Source organism: Fringilla coelebs (genome assembly GCF_963513975.1).
Source record: "Fringilla coelebs genome assembly, chromosome: Z".
Classification (NCBI taxonomy): Eukaryota; Metazoa; Chordata; class Aves; order Passeriformes; family Fringillidae; genus Fringilla; species Fringilla coelebs.
Window position 1 is genome coordinate 52,603,574 of NC_140031.1, and position 17,657 is coordinate 52,621,230.

General features: G+C 37.9%; 2 protein-coding genes across 4 annotated transcripts in view; both read left to right on the forward strand.

The window, feature by feature from the left end:
- Positions 1-12,788, forward strand: part of DMXL1 (Dmx like 1) — a 75,304-nt gene extending 62,516 nt beyond the window's left edge. For all 3 annotated transcript variants that reach the window (XM_084225661.1, XM_084225662.1, XM_084225663.1), the window contains 10 exons: positions 752-838; positions 1,465-1,586; positions 1,703-1,844; positions 5,961-6,021; positions 6,501-6,628; positions 6,803-6,895; positions 7,398-7,489; positions 8,421-8,473; positions 9,540-9,757; positions 10,152-12,788. In XM_084225661.1, the coding sequence (XP_084081787.1) occupies positions 752-838; positions 1,465-1,586; positions 1,703-1,844; positions 5,961-6,021; positions 6,501-6,628; positions 6,803-6,895; positions 7,398-7,489; positions 8,421-8,473; positions 9,540-9,757; positions 10,152-10,376 (1,221 nt within the window). In that variant the 3' untranslated portion in view covers positions 10,377-12,788. The remainder of the gene's footprint in view (positions 1-751; positions 839-1,464; positions 1,587-1,702; positions 1,845-5,960; positions 6,022-6,500; positions 6,629-6,802; positions 6,896-7,397; positions 7,490-8,420; positions 8,474-9,539; positions 9,758-10,151) is intronic.
- A 2,553-nt stretch (positions 12,789-15,341) lies between these two features.
- TNFAIP8 (TNF alpha induced protein 8) overlaps positions 15,342-17,657 on the forward strand; it is a 55,424-nt gene continuing 53,108 nt past the window's right edge. The window contains exon 1 of the mRNA XM_084224924.1: positions 15,342-15,460. Within this exon, the coding sequence (XP_084081050.1) occupies position 15,460 (1 nt within the window). The 5' untranslated portion in view covers positions 15,342-15,459. The remainder of the gene's footprint in view (positions 15,461-17,657) is intronic.

Genomic DNA, 17,657 nt, shown 5'->3' on the forward strand with positions numbered 1-17,657 from the left:
AATTATTTTGTAACGGTCTGTGTCTGTAATTATCAATTTAATTATTTCAGTGCTGAGTTCTTTAATTTTGAAAAGGACTGGTGCAGTGCCAGTAAAGTTTAGAGTTTTGTTATGTGCTGGCATGTACCTGATTGCATTTTTAAAATACAAAATTATAGACAATATTCAAATCCAACATTAGATCACATGGGGAAAAAAAAGTGATAGCAAAAGGTTTATTGTTCTGACACGTACAGGATTCCAGATTTATCTAATTGCAATAATTATGACTAGATGCAGTGATGAAGTTCATAATAATTTTCCTGTTCAGGAGCTTGCCTGCACCTTATTTGCACTATTTCATCAATTTCAGTGGCAAAAGGTGTTTGCTAAGAGCAATCATAGACTCAGCAAACTTTTTTGAGAGGAAAACATCAAAATTCAAAATTTCAGTCAACAGTGTGCTGCATGTAGCCTTGCTGGTTTACAGCACCCCTGAAAAACTTGAAAATGAGCTCAGTACTGTGGCTTGTGTGACAGATTACATTTTCTCTGTTGCTGTGGTAATCTTAACATGGCAATGGGAAGCTATATTACTGCACAAAACAGGTTTAGCATAATTGTTACAGGCTATGTTTGTTGAGTTTTCTTTGAATTAAAATTATGGGGAAAAAAAATTTCACATGTAACATTGTTGGGTCTCTGTACTTTCAGTAAAAAGTGGTATTGCACAGAAGTTTGCATTTAACTGTACTTTGTTTTTTAAATATAGATAGAAACAGATTTGGGATACCCTGGTGGCAAGGCAAGAATAATCCATAAAGAGTCAGACATCATTACTGCTTTTGCAGTCAATAAGGTGAGTATAAAGGAGGTAGAATAACCTAATTGCTGTGTTTTCCTCCTGATACACAGGCACATTGTGACTGGGTGAAACAGGCTTTGCTAGCCATCCTACTGTTTTTAGCAGCTACAACTTTTAGCAGTCCCTTCTCTATAGCACTTCAAAATTACCTCTTCATGAATAGTTCGACTACAAATTTTCTTCCTTTTTCTGTTGTGCAGTGAATTGATCAAAGGGGGAGGTGGCTTCAAGTTTTTTTTTGGCTTGTGTGTAGGAGTATTTGCCCTTTTCTGTCAAACAGGAAGTTATATTTTCTCTGTTCAGCCATGTAACGCTTCAGGACTGGAGGGGAGCCTGGTTGCAAACCTTATAATATAGTTACCTATTGCTTATTGTCTGAGAAAAGCAAGGAGATACCTGAGCTTCTTGAGAGGTACACAATGCAAATAGTGTGTGATACTATCCCAGATGCAAATAAGTTTTGAAAGGGAAATGTCAAGTATAAATGTACCTAGACTTGTAGATGTAAATGTTTGGGGTTTGTAAATTAAGTGTATAAGTGCCATAATCAGCAAAAATAAAATAAGTCCATTTTTGAGGTTTCCTTTTGCATCTGTCTTTCTGTATGTTATTCTTTTCAGGCAAATCGGAACTGCATTGCAATAGCATCAAGTCATGATATTCAAGAATTGGATGTTTCTGCAATTTTAGCTACGCAAATCTACACCTGGGTTGATGATGATATGGAAATAGAAAATAAAGGGTATATGTTCTTTGTTTTCCGTATCACACTTGATTGTGCTTAAATCAGAGTAACAAAACATGGTGTTTGCTGTTGCTGTTCAGAATCTTAATTTGAAATGTTTTCTTCATTTCTAGGGCTGATGATTTCCTAGTTATACATGCTCGTGATGATCTGGTAAATGTTCAGGGAAGCACTCCTTATACTCACAGTAATCCTGGCACACCTATCAATATGCCTTGGCTTGGTAGTACACAAACTGGCAGGGGTGCATCTGTGGTAAGTCGCTTATCAAAGATTAGCTTTATGTATTCTATCTACTTCTCTCCTTTTATCTGTTCAGTCTTGCTCATTATATTTTGTGGTAGAATATGAATATAACCTAATAAATACAACCTTTATATAACCAAATGCAACCTTTTGTACGACCAAGGCAAGCTGGATTTTTTTGGTAACAATTCACTTAATAGATTAAAATGCTGCACAGAATTTAAGGGGCTACTAAACAAGCAAAGCTTTCAGTCAAGTCATATATGCTTTCTTTAAAAGCATCGTCTAAAAGCAAAGAATTAGGATTTGGGTAAGAAGTTAGACTACTAATTTTTCTTTAATGACTTGAAGCTGAATGGTCTATTTAAAAAGCATATATTTAGGTGGTTTCAGTATATAAATTCATAAGGATTGGGTAGAAATATTTATTTGAAATTTCGTGGTAGCTTTTATTTTAAGCATAATCTTCATCTTCTTTCTGAGCTTCAGAAAGAGGTCTTGTGTCTGGAATGAAGCTGAGAAAAAGGCTATTAAGTTAGATTTAATTCAGATCAAATGATAACTGTAGCCTGGCCATTGACATTCTTATCTTAGTTCCTATGGAGCATAGATGCAGATCTCTTGATTAGCTGGCTGAGAGATGCTTATTTGGAGACACCTAAGGGAGCTGAAATGGTCATACAAGACACTAGTATCTCAGTCCTTCTGCACATGGAATGGAGAAAGTAGAGTTTTCCTAAATAACCAAATGCGTTAAGTCTTGGGACTTGGCTGTACTTGGTGTCATTTAACAATTCAAAGCAAGTTACAACTGGAGGCAAAATTAAGTTACCATATGTTAATTAATATTGTTGTTGACTTGCAAATAGCTGACGAATAGGAGGAGTAAATAAGGAATAAACATTATAAGATTGGTAATATTTTCCACATATAGAAGTGGGTATTGTGCCAGTACCTACACCTTTGCCTTCACTTTAGGAACTACTGATCCTAGGTGGCAGTGTTGCAGCTCTGCTATTACATAACAGATCTCTTGAGCAAGTGTTCTTTGAATGCCTTAGCCACTTCTCACTTTCATATTTTTAATATACGTACCTACAGAATTTTTGTGTTTCTGTATTCCTCAACCTTAAGTAATGGTGTAATATATTAATGCAAATGGTATTTACATGGCCTTTTATTTTGCATGCTGTAAAACTTTTTTCCTAAATATATTTGGCTATGCTTATGTTGAATGCTTTTGCTGTTAAACTTTGGACCTAAATTTTGTCTGGCATATTGTTTGACTGTGGCCAACAACCCATCACAGAATACAACATCACCTGCCCAATAGGGAGGGAAGACAGAGGTACCTGATGAAGGACAAAGTAAATGAAGGAAAAAATAGGGACTGTTGGGAGGAAACTGTGTTGCTGTGGAAGAACTGGAACCTGGAAGAAAAGCAGCTTCATTAAGACCTTTCTTTTGCTACTATTTACTACTTTGTTCCTTCAGATACTGCTGATTCTTGATGACATCTTAGCTTTTCCATAATGTGCAGCCCATTTAGTAGTTGTAGCCCACTGTTTTGTACCATTACTGGCTTTTCAGTCTCATTGTCTTTGCTTCACTTTCATCAGCAAGAGACACTCAGGCAGTTAAAAGTTTTATTAGCTGTAAGGTTTTTCTGACACTCTTCACTGTTCCCTGTTTACACAGGGAACAGCTCATACAAGGTAAGTAAGGAGGGTCAGACACTTCAGCACAGTTTGTTTACACAGGTCTTACAGGAGGTGTTTGTGAGAGAGTGCTGAAGGGAATAGTATGTACCTACAGCTCTGAAACTCAGGCAGTGTTACCAACAGCTTGTCATACAAGTCAGTGTGACTGACGCCAATATTTAACAGTTTAACAATGGGTGGGATGGAGTTAAAGTGCATTTTTATTTTTCAGTCTTAATGTACATTAAGGCACAAAGCACCCAATTGTCCAGCAAAGCAACCAGTGTTCTAGCCATCAGCTGTTCTACGGGCAAACCAAGGGCTAGCAGTGTCAAATGTTAGTTACATTAATAATGGAAGTATTAGCATTTCATAATTGTACTTCTAAATTGGAGAAACTGTACCAAAGGGTTCTGTTAGTGTAGCACTTCAAAGGCACATTACTGTAAATTTGCATTTTTCCAAAGCATAATCCAGCAGGGATTAGGGGATCCTGATGTGTGCTAGTCTGTTGAATGGAGGAAAATTACTTCTATTAACTTCTGGCTAAAAGTTAGTTGCTGTAAAACTCAATACAGCCCTTCATTTTAGTGAAGAAATAGAGTAGACATGAATCATTGTTATTCCATTGACATTCAGAAGATAAGTTGTGAGTTTAGAGAGCAAAGTATTGCAATTATAAGTGCACATACCACTCTGTAAATGTTTTAAGAATATAATTCTCTGTTGTCCTGAATTTTTAAATGTATATATAGTTTTATCAAACACTTTGGATTTTCCTTGATATTTAAAGTACTTAGAGAAAAAGAAAGGGACATATATATTTCAAGATCATATGTTTTATCTTTAGAAAATGTTTTGAGCTGAGGAGCACAAGGGTTTCTCTTCAACTGTGGTGAGAATTGAGAGATCTAAATCTGCTTCCAAAATGTAATTAAGAGGATTGTGGTTATTCCATGAATCCAAACACAGAGAAGTTTTTACAAGAAAGTAAATTATTTCCCTTTTGAGTATTTTTCCTCATTTTTGTTTGCAAACTGATAATTTAGAGGATATTTCTTTTAAACTACTGATCATATTTAGTAAAATAAAGCACATGAAAATTTGTAATTCCTGTCTCCTTCCAGTTGACACCCTGATATAATTGGAGGCCTGGGGAGAATAGCATAATTGAAATACCTCATCACTATCTACTGCCTCATGACAAAGCAGTGCTAAAATACTGTACAAAATTATAGCAGTTGTAAGTCACAGTTGGATTCCATGATGTTAAAGTTCTTTTCCAACCTAAATGTTTCTCTGAAAGTGGCTAAGTGCCAGCTTGCTGTTGGTTGGTGGTAAGTGATAAGCTGCTGTGTTGAAGATGAGTGCCCTGGCAGCAAAGTTTCATATGCGTTCTCATTTGAAAGTTAACACCTGCCACAAATATCTATTTTGCCCTTTTCAAATATTGAGGTAAATAATACATGTTTGAGCAAACCAAATCCAACAATTCTCTGAGGAAAGAGGGTCCTCAAAGAAGTCAGATACTTTTGAGAGCTATTGGGGAGTAAAAGAATGAAAACTTAACTTTAGCATACATTAATAGAAAGAAAAGAAGGGAAGAGACAAAACAGGCATAGATGTGTTTCCTTGATAAAAAAATCCTTATTTCTTTTCCTTTTGTGTGTTGAACATATAATTTAAATAGTTGGGGGTTAAATGTTATAGTCTAATGTCTCCAATCTTCTTTGCACATTGAGTTCTTCCCAGTAGGAATTAATAAAATAAGAGAAAACAAAAATCTGGGTGATGCGCCTAGCTCAAAGCGAGTTTTGGAATTTAGGAGCAAACATGCTACTGAAAATTCATTGGATCTGTATTTGCAAAATTATAAATACATTTGAAGAATTTTTTATTTATTTACTTACTTATTTTATACCAGGTACATGGTATATTGCTTATTCTGGATGGTCACAAATAGCCGCTTTTCAGTCAATGGCAATAAGTTAACTAGACGTGAAAATAGATACATTCCTTCCTATTTTTTACTTCTGTTAAAGTTTGTTTACCTCTTTCTTTACATGCTTCTGCCTTTCTCTTGCTTATCTTACAATATTCAGGAATATTCCAATAAATTTAATGGAATCAGAAAGGAATTGTCAAGAAAAGAGGTAAGACTGCAGTCTAAGGAGCATTTATATTTGGATCCATACATTTCTGAAGCAAAAGTTTAATATTTATCTAGATGTATAAAGCTGCAAAAGTGCTAACATCTACACTAGTCTTGGAAGACACAGACTTCTGAATCTCTAAACCCAGTACTTGTTTTCATAGGAATTTTGGTAGGAAACAACTCTCTGCAATCACTAATTATTCTCTAGTTTGATAGCTTTTTGTTCAGTAATACTGCTTAATTTTTTTCTATTTTTTTTATGTTGAACAGATGCTCAAGAAGGCTATTAATAATGTCAGAAGAATGGCTTCTCATCCAACACTGCCATATTGTGAGTTCAGGTTCTTAGAAAAACCAGAAATGTTATAGAACATATATGAACTCATCTGTTTCTTAGTGTGTTGCTATTTTATACTAGCACAACAATCTATTATATGTTTTGAAAGTTCTTTATAAGCCATACTTACTGAAACTATTCTTCATTAAAAAAACTATTGGGGGATGTAGAATAACCCTTAGAAACAGCAAAAAGTACTGTATTTTTCTCTGATTTGTGACTGAATGACAGATAATAGGAAAAATGTGTTATTATCTCCAAGTAAATGTAAAGAGCTTCATATTTCATGAGCATCTAAATACAAATCTTCATCGTAACATGACTTTGAGTTGCAGTGGTACATCCTGCTCGTACTCCAAGACAGATACTACGGCATAATTTTAGCACTAGTTATTTTGATATAGTGTGAGTTTTCTTGAAATTATAAAAGCTGCACCTCCTGTGAAAGGTCTTGTAAATATTTTCTGTTGCAGACCTGACGGGTGCTCAGGATGGAAGTGTAAGAATGTTTGAATGGGGTCATGCACAGCAGATCACATGTTTTCGATCTGGTGGCAACTCAAGGGTAACTCGAATGCGATTCAATTACCAAGGAAATAAGGTAACTGACAAAATGCTTCTGTATGCTTTCTCTTCACTTCTCCCCTCCCCCAATATAACTGCAAATTAGCAGAAACATCACATGCTTCTAATTTAAAGTATTTTCTCAAAATTGTGGATATTTTCTCTGCAATACATACTCAGGTATTTACTACTACTGTATATGTTCTTTCAGTTTGGAATTGTTGATGCTGATGGATATATAAGTTTATATCAGACAAATTGGAAATGTTGTCCACTTACTGGAACTTCACCTAAGCCATATTTGGTAAGCTGAATAATAAATTAAGTTTCCATAAACTTGCATTGTGTTTTCTAACTTCTTTCTCTCTTCAGAATAGCTAGGAGAGGGCAAGGATTGTGATGTTAACCAGTATTAATCAAGATTAAGTTATGTATTGCTGCCATCCTGTGGTATCTGTGACAGGTTCTTACACTCTAATAATACTTGTTAAGTAGAGAGTGGAAAATGTAACATGAGATCTGAAATAACTTTAATGTTCTGAAATAATTAATGTTTAATTATTGAGACTTGTCAATAATTGTCACTTGTCAATTAATGGACAGGTACATAGGACTGCATTTATTTCATAGGCTGGAGTATATTTTCATGAAAAATTAAGAGTCTTACAAGGCATACCAATATCCTTGTGTCCTATGTTCTTTAAATTTCTTATGAAACACCTTTTCTTCTTAAGAAAGTTTAATATTGCCTGCTTGCACAAAATATATTCCTTTTTAATTAAAAATTTCTAATTGCAATTTTTCAGACATGGCAATGTCATAACAAAACAGCCAATGACTTTGTTTTCATCAGTTCATCATCTTTGATAGCTACAGCAGGATTTTCTTCTGACAACAGGTAAGATCTATTGTGATAATTCATAAAAGTGAAGTGGTGCCATATTTTCTCTCCTTTCCCCCACTCTGGCGTTTTTTTAAATTATTTTCCTTAAGCAGTTTGAGTACTTCTGTTTGATTCCTTTCTTGTCAGGAGAGGGACAGAAGTAATGTTTGCAGCTAAATTCATATGCCTGTTAAGGGAAGTTTCATGGGGAAGCACAAATATCCTGCTCACGTTCCCTATGAGGAGAAGTAGAAGGGGAGATCCTGAGTGATTTGGCTGGGAATCCAGTGAGGGGTGTGTGGGAATGGTTTAAAGCTGTGCCGGGGGAGGTCTGGCATGAGACTGGACATCAAGAAACATTTTATTACCAAGAGGTTCAGACACTGGAACAGGCTTCCTTGAGGTCAATCCCCAAAGCCTGTCAGAGGTTGAGGCATTTGGACAATGCCCTTAAAGACGTGCTTTAACTTGTGGTCAGCCCTGAAGGTGTCAGGTGGGCGATTACATGATCCTTCTAGGCCCATTCCAGCTGAACTGTTCTGTTCTGTTCTACGCGCATGAACCTGTCATAAATTATTTTTATAGCTCTAGGGAATTTGCATAACTCTAGGAACTTGCATAACTCTTAATTTCTCATTTGTTTTCATAAGTAAGTATTGATCAAAAAATACCAAAACATGCTAACATTCCTGTGAATTAAACTACAAAAGACTGTTAACATAAATGCTTTATGGAAATAGCCAGTTGTAGAATAATAGTGTAGAAGGCATGTTCTTGCAGAATATGATAAAATATGGAAGTAATTTAGGGTCTGCTCAGACATCATCACTGAGAGTCTACAGTGCTTTATGCCTGAAACAACTTTTTTAAGGTACAGATGACTTTTCAAGAGTTCAAAATACCTCAGAACATCTGTTGCTGAATTAAGGCATGTTTTTTTCTACAGAAATATTTGTCTTTGGGATACTCTGGTTTCTCCTACAAACAGCTTGGTGCATGGTAAGTAAAATACAACAACCAAAATGTGTGACCATAGTATAACAAAGTGTATTTGTGAGTCTGTCTTTATGGAAGAGTTATTGTGGGAAGTAATCTTAACATTGGCAGTAAAACATCTTTCACCATTCTATGTGAGTGTACCAGTGGGAGTATAAAACCAGATTCTTGAGAAATTGCTTGGTGTTCTATATGCATGATTGGTTTCATAGCATGAGCATCCTCCTTTGCATGCCTTCTGTCCTTGTACCAGAAGTGCAAGCCACACATTTCTGTTTTTTTTTAAAAGGCTCTGGGAAGCTTCTGCTTCAGAACAGTTACTCATCTAAATTGGATTTTGGGAGTGCAAAAAGTATTTAGCCCTGTTTCATTAGTTTTATTACTAATACTTTGTTGCAAGTAATACAAGAAATGCATTTCAATATCTGAAATACAGAATTGAGATCAGAGACTTGTGAACTCCTTGTACTTAAAGAATGGTGAATGCCTAAGTGTATGTGAGAGACATATGGAATTTCTAAATGTAAATTCATAGGCCCTTTGAACTACAAGTACAGCATACCAAGCTGTGTTCTGATAGTTGTAATTTTCACTTGCTTTTCCCACTCATTTAGGGAAGTAGGCATATCCAAATAAATGTAAGAAGAAGCAAATTAGCAGTAAAATGACTAGTGGAAACTTGCAAAATATTTGTGCAAGTAGTGTAGGAAGAATTTCTGATGGGCATATATGACAAATCAAATCTGTTACTTTTGATAGTAGATTATTAAAATAATCTGTTTCTGGTCAAGGATTAATAGTTTGTGATTACGCAGGAATAGGATAAAAGGATATAATTTTTTGTTAATAGGGATTCTAGTTGCTTAATTTGAGAATACTGTAGCTTCAGAATGTCTGATATGGGAGCCTGTGTTTACATGTATATTGGTACTGCAATAAGTGGGCTGGTTGTGGTCAGCTGGATTACAGCATCAAAGTCACTGTTGCTACTGTCTTGAACTACTATGGGTTGATGGAGAATGCAAGTTAGTACAGTGTTTTATTTGAATTACTTTCCTTTGGCTTTCAGCTTTTATCTGTCATGATAGTGGAGCAACTGTGCTGGCATATGCTCCAAAACACCAGCTGTTGATATCTGGAGGCAGAAAAGGCTTCACCTGTGTAATTGATCTTCGCCTAAAGCAGCAGCAACAGTTACTCCAGAGTCATGATTCTCCAGTCAAAGCAATTGCTGTTGATCCTACAGAAGAGTATTTTGTCACAGGATCTGCTGAAGGCAACATAAAGGTATTAATGAGGGGGAGGGAGCAGAGGTGCTGTGTACGTTCAGAAAGAATCTTGTACAGGTGTAGAACAATCAGATGTCATATGTACATTTGTTCTCAACTCTTACTTTCACATTTATGAATTTAATTATGAAATATCAGCCTTAATCTCTTCTTAATGCAGTCCTCCTTTTAATTAGTGATACCTTACTGTCTCTCTATATTGCTTATTATAGTAAATGAGTACTAGTATTCTATAAATGTGTCATTACAGATTGCTACATATTCTTCTTTTACAGTTACTGTCAGAAAAGTAAATGCAAAATGTAGTACAATTCCTGCACAATTCACTGTTGATGATTTTAAGATCATGGTAACTTTCCTTATAAGAGATTGATGTTTTGATGCTTTTTCAGGTATGGAGTCTGTCTGCATTTACTCTTCTTCACACTTTCATCAATGAGCATGCTCGACAGTCTCTCTTCAGAAACATTGGGACGGGAGTCATGCAAATTGAAACAGGACCAGCAAATCACATATTCTCCTGTGGTGCTGATGGAACAGTAAAGATGAGAATCTTGCCTGATAGATTTAGCCCTTTAAGGGATGTGTTAAAAAATGATGTGAAGTTTATGATCTAATGTTTTTCTCAGAATAGTGAATAACATTCCCCTTCTGCCATCCTTGAAAATATTTTTCCTGGAACTAACCAACAAAGCAGATGCACAATGATAGCTTGGGATACAAAGATGTTTTGGGTTTTTTCCTTTCTCCCTTTCTGCCCCCAACCCCCTATTTATTAAATACCTGGAGCTTTTAGTCCCTGATGCACTAATGCCTTAAAGATTAAAAGGTCCTTCAGATTTTGATCATTGCCTAAAATGAAAGCTAAATATGACTCCAAATTACATAGTTATAATTTATAAAGATGTTGCTGAAGTGGTTTATTCTTCCTTTTGAGGTAATTACACTCTCACCTGGAGTGTATCATCTGAGCATGACCTCGGCTCGTATTCAACACCTTGCCACCTTGTAAAAGCATGTTGGTCCTGATGGAAACCTTAGGTAATGTTTTTTCACTGTGGCAACCATAACTTTCTCTCTTCTCAATTTGTTTAGTCAGCTAACAATAAAAATGTATACCTATGTGCAGAAGAGAAACAAAGTTTTCAGGAGTGAATAGTCCCGGTCATGCAGACTTTTATATAACGAGACACTTTCTCTCTCCATTCCTGAAATCCAGACTGTTTACCTCTCTAACTTGCCTGATCTCCTTCCTCTCATCTAGAGTATAAGAAACTGAAGGATGCTCTGTAACTTGTCTTCTGTTCTATTGCTTGAATCACTGCCATCAGGATGGCAGGTTTACCTTTTAAAAATAAATATATTTTTAACCCTGAACACTCCCATTACAAAAGTAAAATGTAAATATGAATGGATATCTTCCTAGTAAAATAGTCAAGATTATGTGTGAAGCCTTAGACTTGATCAAAAAGATACAGGAAGATACTGCTTTAGGATATGGCATTAGAATTTCTTCAAAGACTATTTATTTAGATGTTTGTAGAGGAAATAAAAGAAAAACCCAACCTAATTTATTTTTACATTTTTTTCCAGTCAGACTTTTATTTAGCCCAAAGATAGTTCATTCTTAGCACTTACATTCTTGTTTGTCTGTTTTTTCCTAACCATTTAAAAAAGGAAAAAGTAGTTCAACAGCAAAGTACTTCTACACTGTCAGTCTTTCTTTCTTGATGTTTATGTTTACATCTGGCGTCAGATGAAAGAAAACAAACTGAGAAGGATAGATGTAGAGGGGTTTTTTTGCCAAAATATTAAACTGCAGAACTTAAATATTTGACCAAATTATTAATGCACAAGGCCTTTTTTTTTTTCAGTCAGCTAAACTGTTTCTGTATGTATTTGGTTTACTTTTCCTTACTTGAGAGTTTGACAAAGGTTTAATATGTAAATTAGATGTGAGGCTGGATTACTTGAATGCCAATGGTGTACTTTTTGCTAAAAGATATTTTGTGAAATATAGCACCAAGATATTAACTGTAAAATAAACCTGTCAAATTAGGAACTATGGGGATAAATAAAGCATAGCAGAAATGAAGGGCTTGTATAATGAACTATGTAACATTCTCAGGATGCTTTTATCTTAAGAATATAAAGTTGTTTAAAAAGATTTTGTAAAATGTATTAAGGTCATTTTAAATGTATGTTTCGCAAGTTGCAGTGCAAACACTATGAAGGTTTTTATGCACATAACCTGAATTTTCAAATTGTGCAATAAAAAGAATGTGAATGTTTTGCCATGAAGAAACATGTGACAGCATTTCAAACTGGTACAGCTGTTCAGTGATTCAGTTGTAATTATTCTTCCGTAACACTTAGAGATTGAAATTGAACGTGATTTCAGTAGAGTTTAAGTACAGTGATGGACCAGAAAAGTGACTAAAAGTGACACCACCTTACAAAATAGACTTGCCCAATGAGTATGAGTTGTCTGCTCAGTGGCTGAGTTTCTAATATTCTGTATTCTTGTGGAAGAAGGAAAACAGTGGGATAAATAGTAGCACACTGTTTTAGAATCAGCTGAAACCGTGGCTTTGTAGCTGCTTTATATACATGCCTCAGTTTTATACACACACTGAACTAACAAAGTTACATGTGCAGAAATCATGGCAGTATTATATAATTATGTCCTTGATGTTTTGTCCTTAAATATTTATATCTCATTAGCTTTAATACTTCAAGCTCAAATCTGTTGTACTGGCAATCACAAAAAGCTGTCTTACCATCTGCAAATTGAGCAGATTTTAAATGCAATTTGCCAAGACATACAATGTTGTCATTTTTCTGAGTAAAGCTGCACTTTGAAAAATCCTGGCAAACTTAGGCTTATACCAGAAAAGTACTGACCTTGACCAGGCATTTTCAATAATGTTTATAGTTACCATAAGCTATTCTTGAAACTAAATTATGTAAAATCACAATGTATTTGCCACACCTTTATAATATTTCCAATAAATCCTGCAGAAACTCAACCTTTTAGAGTTCCATGTTGCTGCTATTTCATTTACAGATCAGTTGTTCACTTGCATATTGTTCATTGATGTTTAACTATTGTAAAACAAATTATCAGTTGCAATGATGGATTAAAAATTAGTTAAATTCTGTTGTATGTGAAACTTTTAAAGGGACACTCTCAACTTTGAATCTAGTCATTGGAGAAGAACTGAACTCAGAACCCTCTGGCTGTTGCCCTTAACTTCCACTGACTTCTGTCCTCCAGCAATTAATGCTTTTTCCCTCTTGCTGTGCAGGTTACTCAAACTTAAGGGTACTAGTGCCTACAGAGGTCCCAGTGCTTACAGTAGCCATGTGCACAAATTGAACATGAAATTTGCTTTTGTCAGTGCTTAATCAATAGTCCTTTTTTGTCCAGACAAAATAATTTAGCTTGTAGTTGATAATGTCCCTTTTAAATATCAGAGAGTGGGAGCTGTGACTTGTGTTTGTCTTTGTAGCAGTACATAATGCTGTCAGAGTGTGTCATTCTTGTGTTGCTAACTGATTCCGTTACCTTAGACACATGATCCAAGTGCTTCATGATTGCTTCAGCAACTTGTGAAAGTTAAAACTCTGGCCATCTAGGTACTTAAACTGGCTTGCAGTGTGACATTACACCAGAAAATTCTCAGCTGACAGCTGACGTTGCAGGATGTTGATGGAGAAAGGTGGAAGAGATACAGATTTTGTACCGTGCCAAGGTGGTGCAGGGTGAGGTTGTACATGTTCTACTGCATTTTAGGAACCTCAGAACCAGTTGCAGGAAATAAACTATGGAGATATCCTACACTAGGTACCCCCTTCCTATTAAGAGCACCCAGTGTTAGATTAGATGCAATAGTTATGAAAAAAGCAACAGTGATTAAGGGGAAATAAGCTTGGAGATTATGTATTCTCCAAGGTAGTTATTTTCAAATGTTTATTTTTACTAAAAATAGCAAAACCATCGCTAATGGCAGGTTCAGCACACTGATCAAACTACTTTCTATAAAATAAAGATATTGATTTACCAAGTTTTGCAGTGTTTCTTATTCTTCCAATTTCTAGGTCTAAAATATGCATGATTTTAATCTTTTTTTTTTTTAATGTCTTATGGCCCTATGCTTTATCTTTCCTTGTTCTAACTTTTTGGTGTTTGAGAGGGGGACTGGTTGCTGGAGGGTTTGTTTTTGTGCATTTTTTGTGGTTTTTTTTTTTTTGTTTGTTTTTTTAGTGTATAAGTAACAGAACTGGGCAAAATGAAATTATTTTTCAGTGTAATGAGGCTGATGTAGTAGTGGCACTTTCTGTTGTCTGCCACAACCTAACTTTTGAATCCCCTTTCCTGTTTCATTTAAGCTTGAAAACCTGTGAAGGTCTTGGGGAGCTTATCCAGCTCTATGTTGCCACATCTAGCAGAGGTAAAAGTATGAATGCACCTGTTATGATCTGATTAGTGAGAGATACCCAAATTAAGGAGCAAACTAGATGAAATGCCAGTTCAACAATACTGACTTTATTTGTAGCTTTTAGGGTGTAGGGGAAAGAGAGAGAGAGTGCCAGCAGAAGACAGTCACCACCCACAGATCCAGTGGTGTCTTGTTGGTACTTTGTCGTCCTGGACTTAATCAGTGCTGGGGTGGGGGACCTAACTCACCCTTCTTTTGGAAAGTTCTGTGCAGGAAGTGGTGCTGGGTACACAAGACAAAACTGACTATGGTAATTTTAGCAAACAAAGGAATCCATGGTTAATGGCTACAAGTTGCATAGTTCTCTAGTTAGTATCCTGTCTTCTATTGGTTAATGATTCCATTGCTTCCTATGCTAATTAGTTGTTCCTCTTCTTTTGAGTCAGTGGATTTCTTGGATCGGAGGGCTATGAGCAATCTCCCCCACCGGAGTTACCTTTTATCCAGTCAAGATGGTTGTAGCACGGTTGTTTATTGGTGTTTCCTTATCTTGGGAGCTCTGCCTGATGTCCCTGTGGTCTGTGAATTTGGCATTTTTTGTATCCACTGTCAGGAGTACGTCCTTCTTTCCAAGCTTTGTTAACCTCCCCGTAGGTCATTAAGCAGTATTGCCTTTATACAGCCCAGGTTCTTGGTATCCACAGTGGGAACTCTGGAGGCTCTTGTTGGTTGCAAAGGCCGTCTGCCCGGACCTTGGGATGTTCTTTCTTCGTCGATAGGTGTGTGAGCTGCTGGTTTTCACCGTCTGTCCAAGCGGAGATGGACGGACCGGGTTCTGCTAACCACATCTTGCCCCTGCCAGGCCTGGAATTAGCACCATCCTGGCACAAATCCCCCTCCTCTCTGGCCGTAACAGTGTTCAAGACTTTTTCTTTAACTCCTAGCAGCCCCCTACGTGAGTCACACAGTGGGCATGAGTAGAAGATGTATCTTGTCAGGCTGGCAGCAAGCTGCTGCTGCCAAAATTTAAGCCGCCTCTGCATGCAGCTTGGTAGATACAGACGATTGTATGTAGGGTTCGGTAGCTGCCTCTGGAGCGAGAGGCGGCGCGGGGTTCGAGCGGCTCCGCCCCGGCCCGGGGCGAGCGCAGGGCGGGCAGCGGCCCCGCCCCGGTCCCGGCGGGAGCCCCGAGTCGCCGCCGCCGCCGCCGCCGCCGCGCCCGCTCCGCTCGGCACCGCCGCTGCCGCCGCGCACACACAGTGAGTGCCGCCGCTGCGCTCCGCGTGGCCCCGGCCCCTTCCCCGGTCCCGTCCCCGGTCCCGCCGCGCCAGACGGCCCCGGCCCCTGCCCTGCGCGCCCGCGGCAGCCGCGGCCGAGAGCGGCGGCGGGGCGGGCTGGGGCCCGGCGGCGACCGCGGCAGAACGCTGGGCTCAGCCCGGGGGGCGAAATGCGGCGCTGGGTCTGGGGCCGAGTCGCTGCCGCCTCCTGCCCCGGCGGGTCCCGGCGCCGCGCTCCAGGTGGGAGCTGCCCGGAACCACGCGGGGAGACTTTCCTCACCGCCGATGTGCTTGGGTGAAGGCGCTCTGCCCTGCTCTGCTCTGCTCTGAGATACCGAAACTCCTCCGCTCCTCCTAGGCTAGCTTTTTCGCTGTTTTCCCAGAAATGTTTTTGCTTTCACTCGGAGTGAGCCGTGCCCCGCGTCCGCGTGTGCCGGGGCGCGCAGGACTGACCTGTAGCTCTTGAGGCAGAGGCAGGCGTGGTGATGCAGCTGAAGTCTGCACGGTGGTGGGTAAAAGAAACTTTTCTGAGACGTGCCAGTTTGGCTTTGAAATACTACTAGCAAAAAATCCCGAAGTTCCGCCTGCAGTTGTATCTTATTTACATACTGCTAATTAAATAAAAGTGATCACACTTCAGCGTGGATTTTCCTTTTTAGAAACCTGAATGGTCAGACCTTCCACAGCTCTGTGTAGGTACATGTTCACAATCTTACCTGACCGCGGGTAAAGCGAAACACGGTCCGGGTGATGCTTCCCGCTCTCTGCACGTGTCTTGTTTCAGTTACGCTCCTATTCGTAACTGCTCAGTGAAAGCACTCACCTTACAAACCAAACCGCCTGGTCAAAACTTCTCCCGGCAGTCCTTTTCACCCTCACTGGCTGGGTTGACTGCTGCCAATTCTGTCTATCTTTTGTAAGCTCTAAATAGGAAATTTGCTTTGAAAGAGCATCGACAGTGGAGCCAAAAAAAAAAAAAAAGTCTGGAGGGGAGAAGGAGTGTTGCAGTGGAAAGAGGTCGGAGCCCTGTATTTGGAAGACAAAACTTTGTGAACTTGGAACACGCTTAGAAGCAGGAACAAGGAACTGAAATGTTCTAGTACGTTTGCATTTAGTACTTGAACTAAAAACGTTCTAGTACATGGAGTGTCTTTACTTCACCTGAAAGCAAATTTCACTGGAACACTACTGAAGTAGAAGTTATGGTGCAGATCTTTGCAGGAGCACAAAATACCGCAGCTTGAAATGGAAGTTGCTCGCTGTTTGCCATGACAACAGGAAGCTGCTCATTTCCGTTAAATAGTAATTTACCTAGTCTGACTAAACCTAGATTTCAGTGTGCTTCATGGCTTAACTTATCTCTTGAGTTTCCTTTAAATAGTTGCTGCTAGGTAAAGAATAATACTTGCTGCTTGAAAAAGGTGAGCGGATAATCAAATCTCAATTTTGGTCAATTTTGTATTTTGGTACAACAAAGCAAGTCTTCCATGTGATGGAGAGTAAAATGCCTAATTAGCATTAAAACAGATGATGCATCCTTACAGTTTAGTTTTATACAAAACTAATACTGAAATACTGAAATAGCAATTTATGGTATGTAAACGGTGGCTGATTTGAGATAAGTTATATCTTAGGATGAATTTTCTTCCTAGTTGCAGATGTTTTTCTTGAGTTTACCTCATAACAGAGGTTTTGGGCTAGAATTCGCTTTTATGTTTTTTGTTAATCCTTGTACAAGAACAGTACAAAAATGAGAAGGAAAAAAGGCACCAAATGGTATTTGTCATAACCTTACTATTGTATATATCCTTCAAAATTACCTACTTAATCCAAAAGGTAGGTAATACCTTTTCATAGTTTTTTTCTGTCTTTTTTACATTCTAGCATCTTTAACCATGTTCTAGTTAAATTTGGTTACAGCTTCTTACATGCTTAAAATAAATCATAAGGCAAATAGACAGTACTGTGCTTCTTTTCCTTTTGTCTTTCTTTTCCCACTGCCTTTATAGCTAGGTTTCTTGTAATTTTTTATATTTTCCCTGTGTTGGACTGATCATTTAAACTACTTCCATCTTCTCCCGCTGACAAATTTCTTACACTGTGTTTGTCACATTTTGCGAATCAGATTGAGCTGATCAGCAAAACAAAATTTTACTGAAAATTAAGTATATAGGAAGAA